Raw genomic sequence first — 11,306 nt, forward strand, 5'->3', positions numbered from 1 at the left:
CCCCCATCCTGAGCCTAGAGCAGGGACTCTGGGTTAGGTGGTTGGCTATGGCTCCTGCCTCTCTCTGCCACTTACCAGCTGTGTGACCTTGTCAAGACCCTTAACCTCCTGTGGCCTTAAAGGAGTGCCCACCTGCTGGCTCCTGCACTGCCCCACAGGCCTGGTCACTGTGGGCACATGGGTCCAGGCCACCTGCTCTGCTGCGACAGAGGACACCCCCGCTCCCTGAAGGAGAGTGAACCGTCCCTGGTAATTACACAGTTGTAACCCACCATGAGGTCTCGCCTTGGCTCCCTCTGATCTGCCCGCTGTCCTTTGCAGAGGCCCTACGAGATCCACTCGGCCACGCCCGTGGATGAGATCCTCGGCATGTTCAAGGCGGAGCGCGTGCACTACTCCTCCACATGGGGCAAGGGGACCGTCGCCCTGCTCAGGAAGGTAAGGCGGCCGCAGCCTGCCTGGCCGGAGCTGAGGTCACAGTGCGCGCACAGGCCTCCCGGCATGTTAAGGAAGGAGATGATGGAGCGACAGTGGATGTAAAGCGAGCGGGGCTCTCACCGGCCTCCCACGCGGGCCCAGCATCTTGCATTCGGGATCCCAGAGTTGCTGGCGGGAGGAGCGGGGCTCCGAGTCCCGGCTGTGACAGCAGAGCCCGGCTTTCTCACCACCACAAGCTCCTAATACACAGAGATACTTACTGCAGGTGGCTCTTCAGAATGTTTCTGCAAAGTGTCCTTAACTCAGTGAGCTTTAAGAAATCCGGCACCTCCTGACTTTATTCGGGAACTGTTGTTATTAGAATGAGGCCGTGGTTCCCAAAGTGTGGCCCAGGGACCAGCAGGGTCAGCACCTCCTGGGAGCTCATTGGAAAGTCAGGTTCTCAGAGTCGTCGAGCCCTGGGGGTGAGCCCAGCTGTCTGTGTTTTGATGACTTCTCCGGGGCAGTAGGTCCCCGTGCCCTCCCTCTGAGGCTGGCTGTCCGCTTTGGTCACTTGGAGTCCTCAAAGCCTCCAGAGTGGAACGATGCTGACGGCATCGGTTGTCCTGTGCCGGCACTGGTTGAGGGTGTATGTCCTGGGCTATGAGCTGGGTCTTCTCACTGCACCCCTTCAAGCCCTGTGGTGTTGTACCCTGAGGAGTGGCGTTATCCCATAGTAGAGATGCGAAAACTGAGGCTCAGGAGTGTAGAACACTTCCATCAGTGCCACAGGGCTGCCAAGGGGCAGAGGCAGGGTTTTATCCAAGCCTTCTGACCGCTGAGCCCAGCGCTTGCTCCCTACCCCCACCAGCCTCCCCCAGGCTCCCCCGGCCCCCTTGAATGACGCACTGTTAGCTGACTTGCGTTAGATGAGAGTCACTACCTGGTTTTTAGGAGTCAGTGGCACTTAGCCCACTGGTCACTGGATCGCTGGAAGCCCCTCCCACCTGCCAGTGCCCTCCCCACCCACTCACCCAGTGAGTCAGACAACTGCCACCCAAACCTTGAGCCCCCTGTACAGCAATGAGGTGGGGTCTCTGTTTAAATGGGCACCCCTTTTGGGGGGCATCCCCTAGAAAGAGGCCACCATGACCAGCAGATGCGGCCCTGCCAGGCATCCCTCACGTGGTGACTCTAGCCCATCCCCTGGGCGCGGGGAGATTTCTGCAGTGACAGACAGGAACAGACTGTCAGGGGCTCTGACTCCCGGCCCCCGTCTGTGGGCAGCTGGGTGCTGACCTGCCCTTAGCACGTGCCGGTCCTTCCTAGTCCCCCTAGGGTCTCACCCAGTCATGAGCTGGATGTGGAGCGTGACCATTGCTCTTCTGGAGGAACACAGGGCAGCTTACCCGAGGCCACTCATGTTGGAGAGGCCGTCCCAGGGCTAGGACTCCTGTCCTTACGTTTTTAGGCCAGGAGCTCTCTGCATCAGATGGGCAGAGTGTTTGACAGGCTGAGAGCCCCGTTTGCAGGGTGGTAGCCTGTGGCTGCTCTTACACTGCATCGCCCTGTTAGCAGAAATCTCTTTGGGAAGCTGAAAATTGTCCCCTTGACGACAAATGGGGTCAGTGCACCTGGCCACAGAGGTCACCTCACACTGTCCGGTGAAACTTTATGACACTTGGCATGTCCCATTATCAAGCTGAAAGTCCTGAGACAGGGCAGCTGGTTCCTTTCATTTTTAATTGGAAGCCTCTGCAGACACCAGGGAGAGCCAGGGTGTCATAGGGTCACAGTCCGTGAGGGGGCACAGTGACCGCAAAGGTAGTCTCTGCCCAGAGTCCCTTGCTGGGTGACCTGTGGAAGCAGCCTGACCTCTCAGTCCCTCCTTGCTGTAAAGATGAGCGTAGGTCCAGCGACAGCGTCCCAGACAGGACACAGCATGGCTGGAGCGAGAAGAGCAGAGGCCCCTCTATTTCCCCAAGACCGCACCCTAGGAACCCGCTAACCTTGGTGGCACACAGCTCAGGCAGGCACATTTGCCCTGTGTCCCCAGCTCCTGACCAAGGACCCCGAGAGCCGCCTGTCCAGCCTCAGCGACATTCAGAGCTCACCCTACCTGGCCGACATGAACTGGGACGCGGTGTTCGAGAAGACGCTGGCGCCCAGCTTTGTGCCCAATGTGAGTGGGGTCCTGTCTGACGGCATGCCACCCCTCTGCAGGTCCCCCGCCTTGGTGTGAAGGAGGGTCCCTGATGCTGGCCAGAGAGGCCACCGCCGCCCACGGCTGCTGAGCAGCAAAGGGTCTCGGTTCACTGAGATTCAGCGCGAGTGCCAGATCGCTGCCTCGCTGGTACCTGTCGCCACCTGCTGTCTGCGTGCAAGGGGACACTGGCTCAGCAGGCCTCCCACCCGTGGACACACACACTCACACACACACACACACACACACACTCATACACACAAACACTCACACATTCGTGTGCACACACATAGTCACACACACATTCATACACACTCACACATTCGTGTGCACACACATACAGTCACACACACATTCACACTCATAGTCACACACACACATACGCTAACTCAAACTAACAGACACATTCACACACACTGACACCAACACTCGCACACTCACACACACACATTCGCGTGCACACACACATTCACACTCATAGTCACACACACAGTCACACACACATTCACACTCATAGTCACACACACAGTCACACACACATTCACACTCATAGTCACACACATAGTCACACACACATTCACACTCATAGTCACACACACAGTCACACACACTCACACACTAACTCACACTAACAGACACATTCACACACACTGACGCCAACACTCGCACACTCACATTCACACTCACACTGACACACACACTCTCACCCACAAGCTCAAAAGCAAAAGAGCAGAAAGACTTGCTGAGGCCACTAGGCCGGCAGGTGGGACCCAGTCTCCCCGGAGTGTATGTTGTGTTAGATTATTTTAAAGACTGTCGCTCCTTTGGATGCAAATGTCCCCTCAAATCGGCGTCTACAAGGATCCAAGGCTTCAAGCTCCCCCCACAAACCCTGGTCATGACACTCGGGCACCTTCCTGAGGGCAGATCCTCCCACAGCCTCATCTGTGTTCTGGACGCGCTGCTCAGGCAGCAGAGCCTGGGGACACTAGTTCTTCAGGTCCCTCCCAGCGAGCACACCGGGTCCCCGCCCCCCAGCCTGGGGCAGTGTCCTGGGGGGTCTGGCCCTGCCCTCCGAGCCCGCCTTCTCCTCGCTGCCCTCCCGCCAGCCCGGTGTCCACAGCACCCTCTGCAGACTCTGTCCCCCAGGACTGGGGAGTGTCGGATGTTGACGGTGGGGCTGCCCGGGGTGGGGGTCAGGGTCGTGGAGATAAATGAAGGGTGCGTGCAATGGGAATGTGTTGCTTTGCATCGTCAGAAGAAAAATACACAGCCGATGCACCACCCAGCAGTAGCTCGCTGTTCCCTGTTGAATGAATGAATGAGAGATTGAATGAATGAGTGAAAATAAAATTCAGTGATGGGCGGAACCAAGAGAAACCATGTTTATCTTTCCAGAAAGGGAGACTGAATTGTGATCCCACATTTGAACTTGAAGAGATGATCCTCGAATCCAAGCCCCTTCACAAAAAAAAGAAGAGGCTGGCGAAGAACAGGTCCAGGGACGGCACGAAGGACAGCTGTCCTCTGGTGAGCGCCGTGCGGGCAGGCCTCGGGGGCCGGGGCCCTGGACTCCCGGGGATGCAGCTGGGCCAGGCTGCCTTTGAGACAGGGAGGCATGTCGTTCACCATCCAGACACCTTCGCTGGCCGTAAATGAGGCGCCTCCGTCCAGCACGTGGTCTTTCACTGCACAAAGCTGTGACTGCCCCACCGCGAGCCTCCAGGCGCGAGTTCGGTGCTGGGTGACGTGGGCGCCTTGCTGAGTCTCCTGAGCGCCCTTTGAAAAGCTCCATGCTGTGGAGACATCCAGGGCTGCACTGTGACATTTGTGGGGCCCTGGGCACGCTAGGCTGCCGTAAAGTGTCACAACCTCAGTGGCTTACAATAAGTGAAATTTACTCTCTTACAATTTTGGAGGCCAGAAATTCAAAATAAATGCGTTAGCTGCGCCAGGCTCTCTCCAAAGGCTTCAGAAAGGGTCCTCCCTGGCCTGTGCTGGCCTCTGGGGTTGGTTGCAGTCTTTTTTTTAAAAAATCTGTTTTCATTGATTTTAGAGAGAGAGGAAAGAAGGGGAGATGTGAGAGAGAAACATCAACCTTGATGGCTGCCTCCTGCATGGCCCCCACAGGGGATTGAGCCCTCAACCCGGGCATGTGCCCTGACTGAGAATGGAACCATGACCTCCTGGTGCATGGGTCAGCGCTCAGCCACTGAGCCACACCGACTGGGCTTGGCCAGCTGTCTTGACTGCATCACTTTGTCTCTGCCTCCATCGTCACGTGGCGTTTTCCTCTCCGTGGCTCTGTGTCTTCACGTGGCCTTATTTGAAGGACACCTGTCATTGAATTGAGGGCCCACCCTGCTCCAGTATGACCTCATCTTAACTAGTTATAGCTGCAACAGCTCTGTGTCCAAATAAGGTCACATTCACCCGTTGAGAGGGTAAGACTTCACCATATGTTTTGGAGGAAGGGACAGAATCCAACCCACAATCGCCCCTTCTTCCAGAAAAGTATTTTAAAAATTATATTTTATGACTGCAATGGTATGAAGGTGAATATTACCTTCAGTGCTAGAAGTTCATTTCTTTTCTGCTTATTTTTAGGGAAATTAAAACATCTTTGTGGATCCTAAAAGTAGGGTGGCCCCAGACCCCATCCCTGGAGCCTCCTGAGTGTGTTTCTGAGGGCGCAGTGGGGTGGGCGCTGCCCAGCTGTGCGGATACGGAGCGTCGGCGAGACAGGTGGCTCTTGACACCTGTTCTTGACGGGAGCAAGCAGCTGGCAGGATGGCGGCCTTCCCTTTCTCCCCACCCCCCTGCTAAATTAGGCCTGACGGACATTCACGTGATCAGGAAGCCAAGCCCAGGCTTTTCCACCCATAATCCACCCTAACGTGGCTTTCACGTGGGATTTAGTGGCTTCAGGTTGAGAAAAACATCTTCATCTGCCTGGCTCCCTGGCACAGCCGCCCACGCAGTCAGGGCTGCTCCCGCCACTTAGCGGCTCAGGCCCTGTGACCGGTCCCGTTTAGGTCAATCCCTGCTCGTCACGGTCTTTGTCCGTCACTCACAGTCACCTGTCCGTGTCTTTGCCAGAATGGACACCTGCAGCAGTGCTTGGAGACCGTGCGGAAGGAATTCATCATATTCAACAGAGAGAAGTAAGTCACCGGCCCCCCGGGCAGAGCCCCTGCAAACCACGGGGCTCCGGGAAGCCAGCCGTGACCCTGGGGGGGAGCAGCCGCTGACCCCGCGAGGCTGAGCAAGGCGCTCGCTCCCCTTTCTGGGCCTTAGCGTCTCTGTGGGAAACGGGGAAGCAGGCGGAGCCGGCCCAGGGAGGTGGCACCGACAGGCAGGATGGCAGGTGGTGAAGGGCCTGAGGCCTGGAGGGAAACTGCCTGGGGCCGAGTCCTGGCACTGCCGCTGCGGCCACTGCTGGTGACCTGAGCAAGGTGCCTACCTTTCTGGCCTCGTTTCCGGCCTTGGCAAGTGGAGCTCACGGCCTTGCCCTGTGGTTGTTACCAGATTAAATGAGGTTGTTGCTATAGTGCCTGGCGTAGTAAAAACGGTTACTATGATTATTTAATGGGTGTGGGCTGTGCTGGACCCCAGCTTCTCGGGCTGGCAGGAGATGGGACGACGCTGAGTTGGGAGGGGCTCGGCTGGGGTCTGAGCTGGCCGAAGAGTTGCCCTCACAGGGGCCGCTCAGCGAAGGAAGCAAAGGGCCAGGCCTGGGCCCACCCACATTTCTTGCCACATAGGTGAGTCCTTGGGCCACCATGATGGTGTCATGTCTCTGTCTCGGTTTGTGGATTCCTATGTGAGCAATGTTAATTCCTTCAGAGCGTGGAGAAGTCATCCCATGCTCTCCTTTCTCTAGCTCCAGACCAAATGGCATAGGATTCAGGGGAAAGAGCAGGGGTGTTGGCAATAGGCAGCCCCTGGGTTGAAGTCCAGCTTCCCCAAGTCACATGGCTAGTAAGTGGCAGCCCAGGGATGGAAACAGCCTGGCTCTAACCCGGGCCCTTAATGGCCCACAGTGCCTGGCACACAGAGCCTGGCACACAGATGGTGCTGGTGGAAAGGATGAGTGGAAGCATGGGGGGGATGGATGGGTAGATGGGTGGAGGGTGGGTGGGCACCGATCAGATGGGTGGGTAGCAGTAATGAATGGAAATGTGAGAGTAGGCAGATGAATGGATGGGCAAAAAGGTGGTGGGCAGATGCACAGATGGGTGGCTGGGTGGGTGGCTGGGTAAGCAGGGATATGGGGGGATTCATGGATGGGTAGATAGTGAGATAAGATGGACGGATGGATGGGTGAAGGAATGGATGAGCAGATGGACAGGGTGGTGGCTGGGTGGATATGTCAGGATACGGGTGGGTGGTGAATGAATGGGATAGATGGACAGGTGACTGTGGACATGTGGGTGTATGGAGGGCGGACAGGTGAATAGATAGGAAAGGAGGTGGGATGGACAGGTGCGGTTGAGGGTAGATGGACGGACGTACAGAACTGGGTGGGTGATTGGATGGGTAGGAGATGGATACGTGGGTGGACAGGTAAAAAGAGGGCGTAGGGCGGATCTGTGGGTGGGCAGGTAGTGAACAGATGAAATGGGTGAGTAGCCGGGTGAGTAGGTGGATAACCTGATGGATGAGGGGTGGGTGGATCCATGGGGGGGGGGGTTAGATGGCTGGGTGTGTGTACGGGAAGTGGGTCTGTGGGTGAGGGGTGGCCAGGCAGGTGAGTCAGGGTGGGCAGGTGGAGCCGCGGGGGGGATAGAACAGGTGGGCCGACATGGGAGTGGATGGGTGGGTGGATGGGTGGAAGGGGGGAATGAGCGGGCAGATGGGTAAGTAAATGGATGGAGAGATGGGTAGGTGGACAGAAGCGGTGGGTGGGAAGATGCATGTGTGGGTGGGGGGGGTGATGGGTGGTGAATGGCGGGGGGGGAGGGAGAGCTGATGGAGCAGGCAGAGCGCAGTCTTTGGAGCCTCCGGAACCAGATTAGAACCCCGACTCTGTAGGCTGCAGGTGGGGGGGTGGGTGGGTGCCAGGGCCAGGGTCCTCCCTTCTTATTCTGCCCCCGAGGCTCCCGCTGAGCCTGGCGGTAAGGTGCAGGGGCGTGACCCACAGCTCATTTAGGCACTGCTCCAGGCCTTCAGTGCTCACGGCCACCCCACCGAATTCTGCATGCGACGCCCCACAGAGGGGAGACTTGAAACAGCTAGTGCTCCTCCCCAAGGGGGCCCAGCGAGGACTGGTAGACGCTGCCTTACCCCCGGGTTTCCCTTCACGTCAGTCCTCCTTCCACTCCTCCCTGCGGCTCCCCCCGTCCCATACCAACCACTACAGTCCAGCTCTAGTGCTGCCTCCTGCAGGAAGCCTTCCCTGATCCACATGAGATTTCAGAATCCCCCCTCCCTCTGCGGGGTTCCCGATCACTGTGCTCCACTCTTCTTGAGCAGCTTTGCTCAGTTATATTTTGTGTTAAAACGGGAGGACAGGAGTCTAGAGATAGCAACGCTGTGCTCAATATAACCACACTTGGGCATGTGCGCTATTTTTAAACACAAAATCCCAGCTTTGGGGCATTTGAAAGAAAACCTTAGAGGGATTCATTTTTATCTTACGAGAGCCCCAGAGAATTGCACCGTGTCACAGTTGTGAGCCGACAGCGGTGTCCTACTTTGGAAGTATTTCCCTCTCGCTTTCATAGGTTTCGTTGGCATTTTAGTATTTCCCTGGTTTTGACATGACTTCCTCTCTGGAGGTGCCCGAGTCTCAGGATGGAGGGGAGGGGAGGGCTGGAGAGAAGATTCTTAGGCGCCCACGGCCTTGTCTAGGGGTTCGAGCACCTCCTCCCTCCTCCCCTCCGCCCCCCCCACCCGCCTCTCACCTGGGCTTCAGCCCTGCCCTCCGGGTCCAGGCGCCCCCACCGCTAGGAGGGCATTGTGCCCTGACCACCTTCCCGGCCGCTCTGCCTGGGAGCTGCCAGCCCCGGGGGGAGGGACTGCGCCTGGCCCTCCTCCTGCAGGGGGACACAGGCAGGAGGCAGCAGCCCCCAGGCTCACTGTCACAAAACACGGCGTTGCTGCTGGTATTGCCTGAGGACTCGCTCAAATACCGGTGCTGTCGCTAACGCTAGGCATCGCCACCCTACCCGCGTCGTGCACACACACACACACACACACACACAGCTGTGATCCGTCCAAGGCCATGGACGGCGCTGTATTCACCTGGGGCCATCCACAGTGCCCTGCACGTGACAGGGACACAGATTTCATTTAAATCAGGCCGTAGGTCTGCGCTCTGATGGAACATCCTAATGTCAGAAGCACATGCAGCCCAAACCCCGTGTTTTTCAGACGACGCAGAACCACATTGGTGTTATTTCCAGCCCCAAGCTGGATATTCACACACGGTCTCTCTGGCCCTTGAGCCCCCTGCTGAGAGAAGGCTCTGATCCCCCTTTAGGTGGAGAAACTGAGGCTCTGTGTGTACACTTAACTCACCTGAGTGCGCCCGAGCCGGGCTTTCACCGCAGGCCCACCTGGCTCCAAAGCGTCAAGCTTCCCTGGGCCAGCGGATGGTGTGGGCCGAAGGCTCCTCTGTCACTCTGCTCGCCCAGGTGTGTCCCTCCGCCCGGTCCCCGTGTCCCTAAATCGGCCTGTGCTGTGCTTGTTTGCAGGCTGCCAAGGCAGCAGGGCCAGGGCTGCCAGCTCCTGGACCCCGAGGGCCCCGCGGGGAGCCAGGCCCCGGACAAGCTCCAGGACGGGCACAACAACAACGTTCTGGGCCACGCCTGCTCCCGCAGCTGCAGCAGCTAAGCCACCACCGGTGGCTGCCCAGCAGGGCTGCACCCCTCTCTGCCCTGCCCACCAAAAGACCCTCTGTGCCACGGCACCCCTGTCTCACCCCTGGCAGCGTCGGATGCAGACAGAGCCCTGGGCTTGGAGCTGGGGAGCCTGGGTTCTGGTCCCAGCTGCCGGAATGATCCCTGTGTGACCTTGGACAGGCCTTGCCCTTCCTGTGCCTCAGTTTTCTGCATCTGCCAAAGGGGTCCAGCTCTCCACCCACCTCTAATCACACGGCTATTGGGAGACTCCAGCTGGGTAGCAGACACACCTGACATCTGACATTTAAAAAATTGTGTACATGTGTCCAATCTAACCGGGATGCTGGGCGTGACTCCCATCCCCCCACGCAATTAGACCGTCACGACTTTGTGATCCGGTCCATCCTCGCTGCTTAGACGGTACTTTCAAAAATGTAGCTCAAAGGAAAATAAACATTGATGTGTTTGCCCTTCTGTGGAAGCACCGGTCTGCAACCGGGACGCCAAGCCTGGGGTGTCCTTCCCACCCAGCCAGTCCCTCCGACCCTCTGAGGGGGCAGGGCCTGCAGACCAGCCCGGTCCCCGAGGTCTCCGGGCTGTGGACGCACCTCCCTCATCCACAGAAGACTGCCTCACCCCGTTTTAATTTCAGCAGGTCCCCACCCCGGTGTAGGTCCCCATTCACGAGGTCAAGTCCCTGACCACCCGTCACCCCTCTAGAGTGTCCTCAGAGTCCCCAAAAGCAAGCCGGCAGCAGAACTCTGACTCCCGCCCCCTCCAGGGTTCCCTGGGAAGTCATCTCATCAGGATCGTCTTGAAGAGGGTCCCTGGCTGCCGTTGATGCGCGGCCCCGTGTTGATACACGAGGACCGGGTCACCACAGACCGTGTGCTCTCGGGGACAGTGGGTCCAGGCAGGCCACACTGCCCACGGCTGCTCGGGCGCGCCCGCCTCGGCCTGGAGAGCCTGCAGCGCCAGCAGTGAGCTCGGACTGGCACCGGCCTGTGCCCGCGGCCGCCCTGCCCGTGCTGACGGGAACTCCTCGGGCAAACGCGTTGTCGCCTGAGCGTCTGTTCCCCCGTTTTAAAACGGGAGAAACAGCCACCACGCAGGTCATGACGGGGTTAAATCGGGTCCTGCGTGTGAGCATCGGGCACACACCGCTCGCTGCCACCGTGGTCACCAGGGTCGTCGTCGTCTGGAGAAACTGTCCTGCGTCCCTCACTGGCTGGTTTTCTGTAGAACAAGCCTGGTGTGTGGGACCCTGTCACCTCTATCTGTCCGGCCCGCTCAGTGTTCGGTTGTTTCTACTTTTCCATCCGGCTTCCAGTTCCACTCAGCACATCGTGAATCAGTCCCCGGAGCTGCCGGTGTCATCGCGTGGGTTCCCTAAGGGACGTGCTCACGTGTGGTGTGGCTCTATGTCTTTATTTCTCTAGAAGGCCACTGTCTTCCCCCTTGGAGCCAGGGCGACATCTGGACGGTGGTGCCCAGGGAAGCCTACCGGGCCCGCCCACTTTTCATTCCCTGCCCCCGTCGGCACTGGCACTGTCCTGCCCCCTCCAGGGAGTGGCCGGTGCTTCCCTCTGCGCTGTGACCCCGCAGCGTTCAGCGTTTCTCGGGGGGCGGACTCATGAGCCTGGGGCGGGAGCTGGAGGAGCCAGAGGCGCGGGCCCGGCTCCGTTCAAGTCCGCGCTGCTCCTGTGCAGAATAAACTCTCTCTCGGACACGCCCCCCTGCGCCCACCTTTGTTCTTACGCAGGGCTGGGGGGCTGGGCAACGTCCTCTGGGAGTTAGGACCCCAAGTTTAATGAGAAACAGAGATGGGGGGGAGGTACCCG

At 58.4% G+C, this 11,306-nt stretch overlaps 1 protein-coding gene across 1 annotated transcript in view; it reads left to right on the top strand.

Moving 5' to 3' along the window:
• Window positions 1-9,935, top strand: part of STK32B (serine/threonine kinase 32B) — a 123,210-nt gene extending 113,275 nt beyond the window's left edge. The window contains exons 8-12 of the mRNA XM_087828332.1: window positions 322-438; window positions 2,474-2,599; window positions 4,019-4,150; window positions 5,720-5,784; window positions 9,319-9,935. Of these exons, the coding sequence (XP_087684458.1) occupies window positions 322-438; window positions 2,474-2,599; window positions 4,019-4,150; window positions 5,720-5,784; window positions 9,319-9,457 (579 nt within the window). The 3' untranslated portion in view covers window positions 9,458-9,935. The remainder of the gene's footprint in view (window positions 1-321; window positions 439-2,473; window positions 2,600-4,018; window positions 4,151-5,719; window positions 5,785-9,318) is intronic.
• The last annotated feature ends 1,371 nt before the right edge of the window (window positions 9,936-11,306 follow it).

This window comes from Miniopterus natalensis, chromosome 1 (genome assembly GCF_054644295.1).
Source record: "Miniopterus natalensis isolate mMinNat1 chromosome 1, mMinNat1.hap1, whole genome shotgun sequence".
NCBI classification, from domain to species: Eukaryota; Metazoa; Chordata; class Mammalia; order Chiroptera; family Miniopteridae; genus Miniopterus; species Miniopterus natalensis.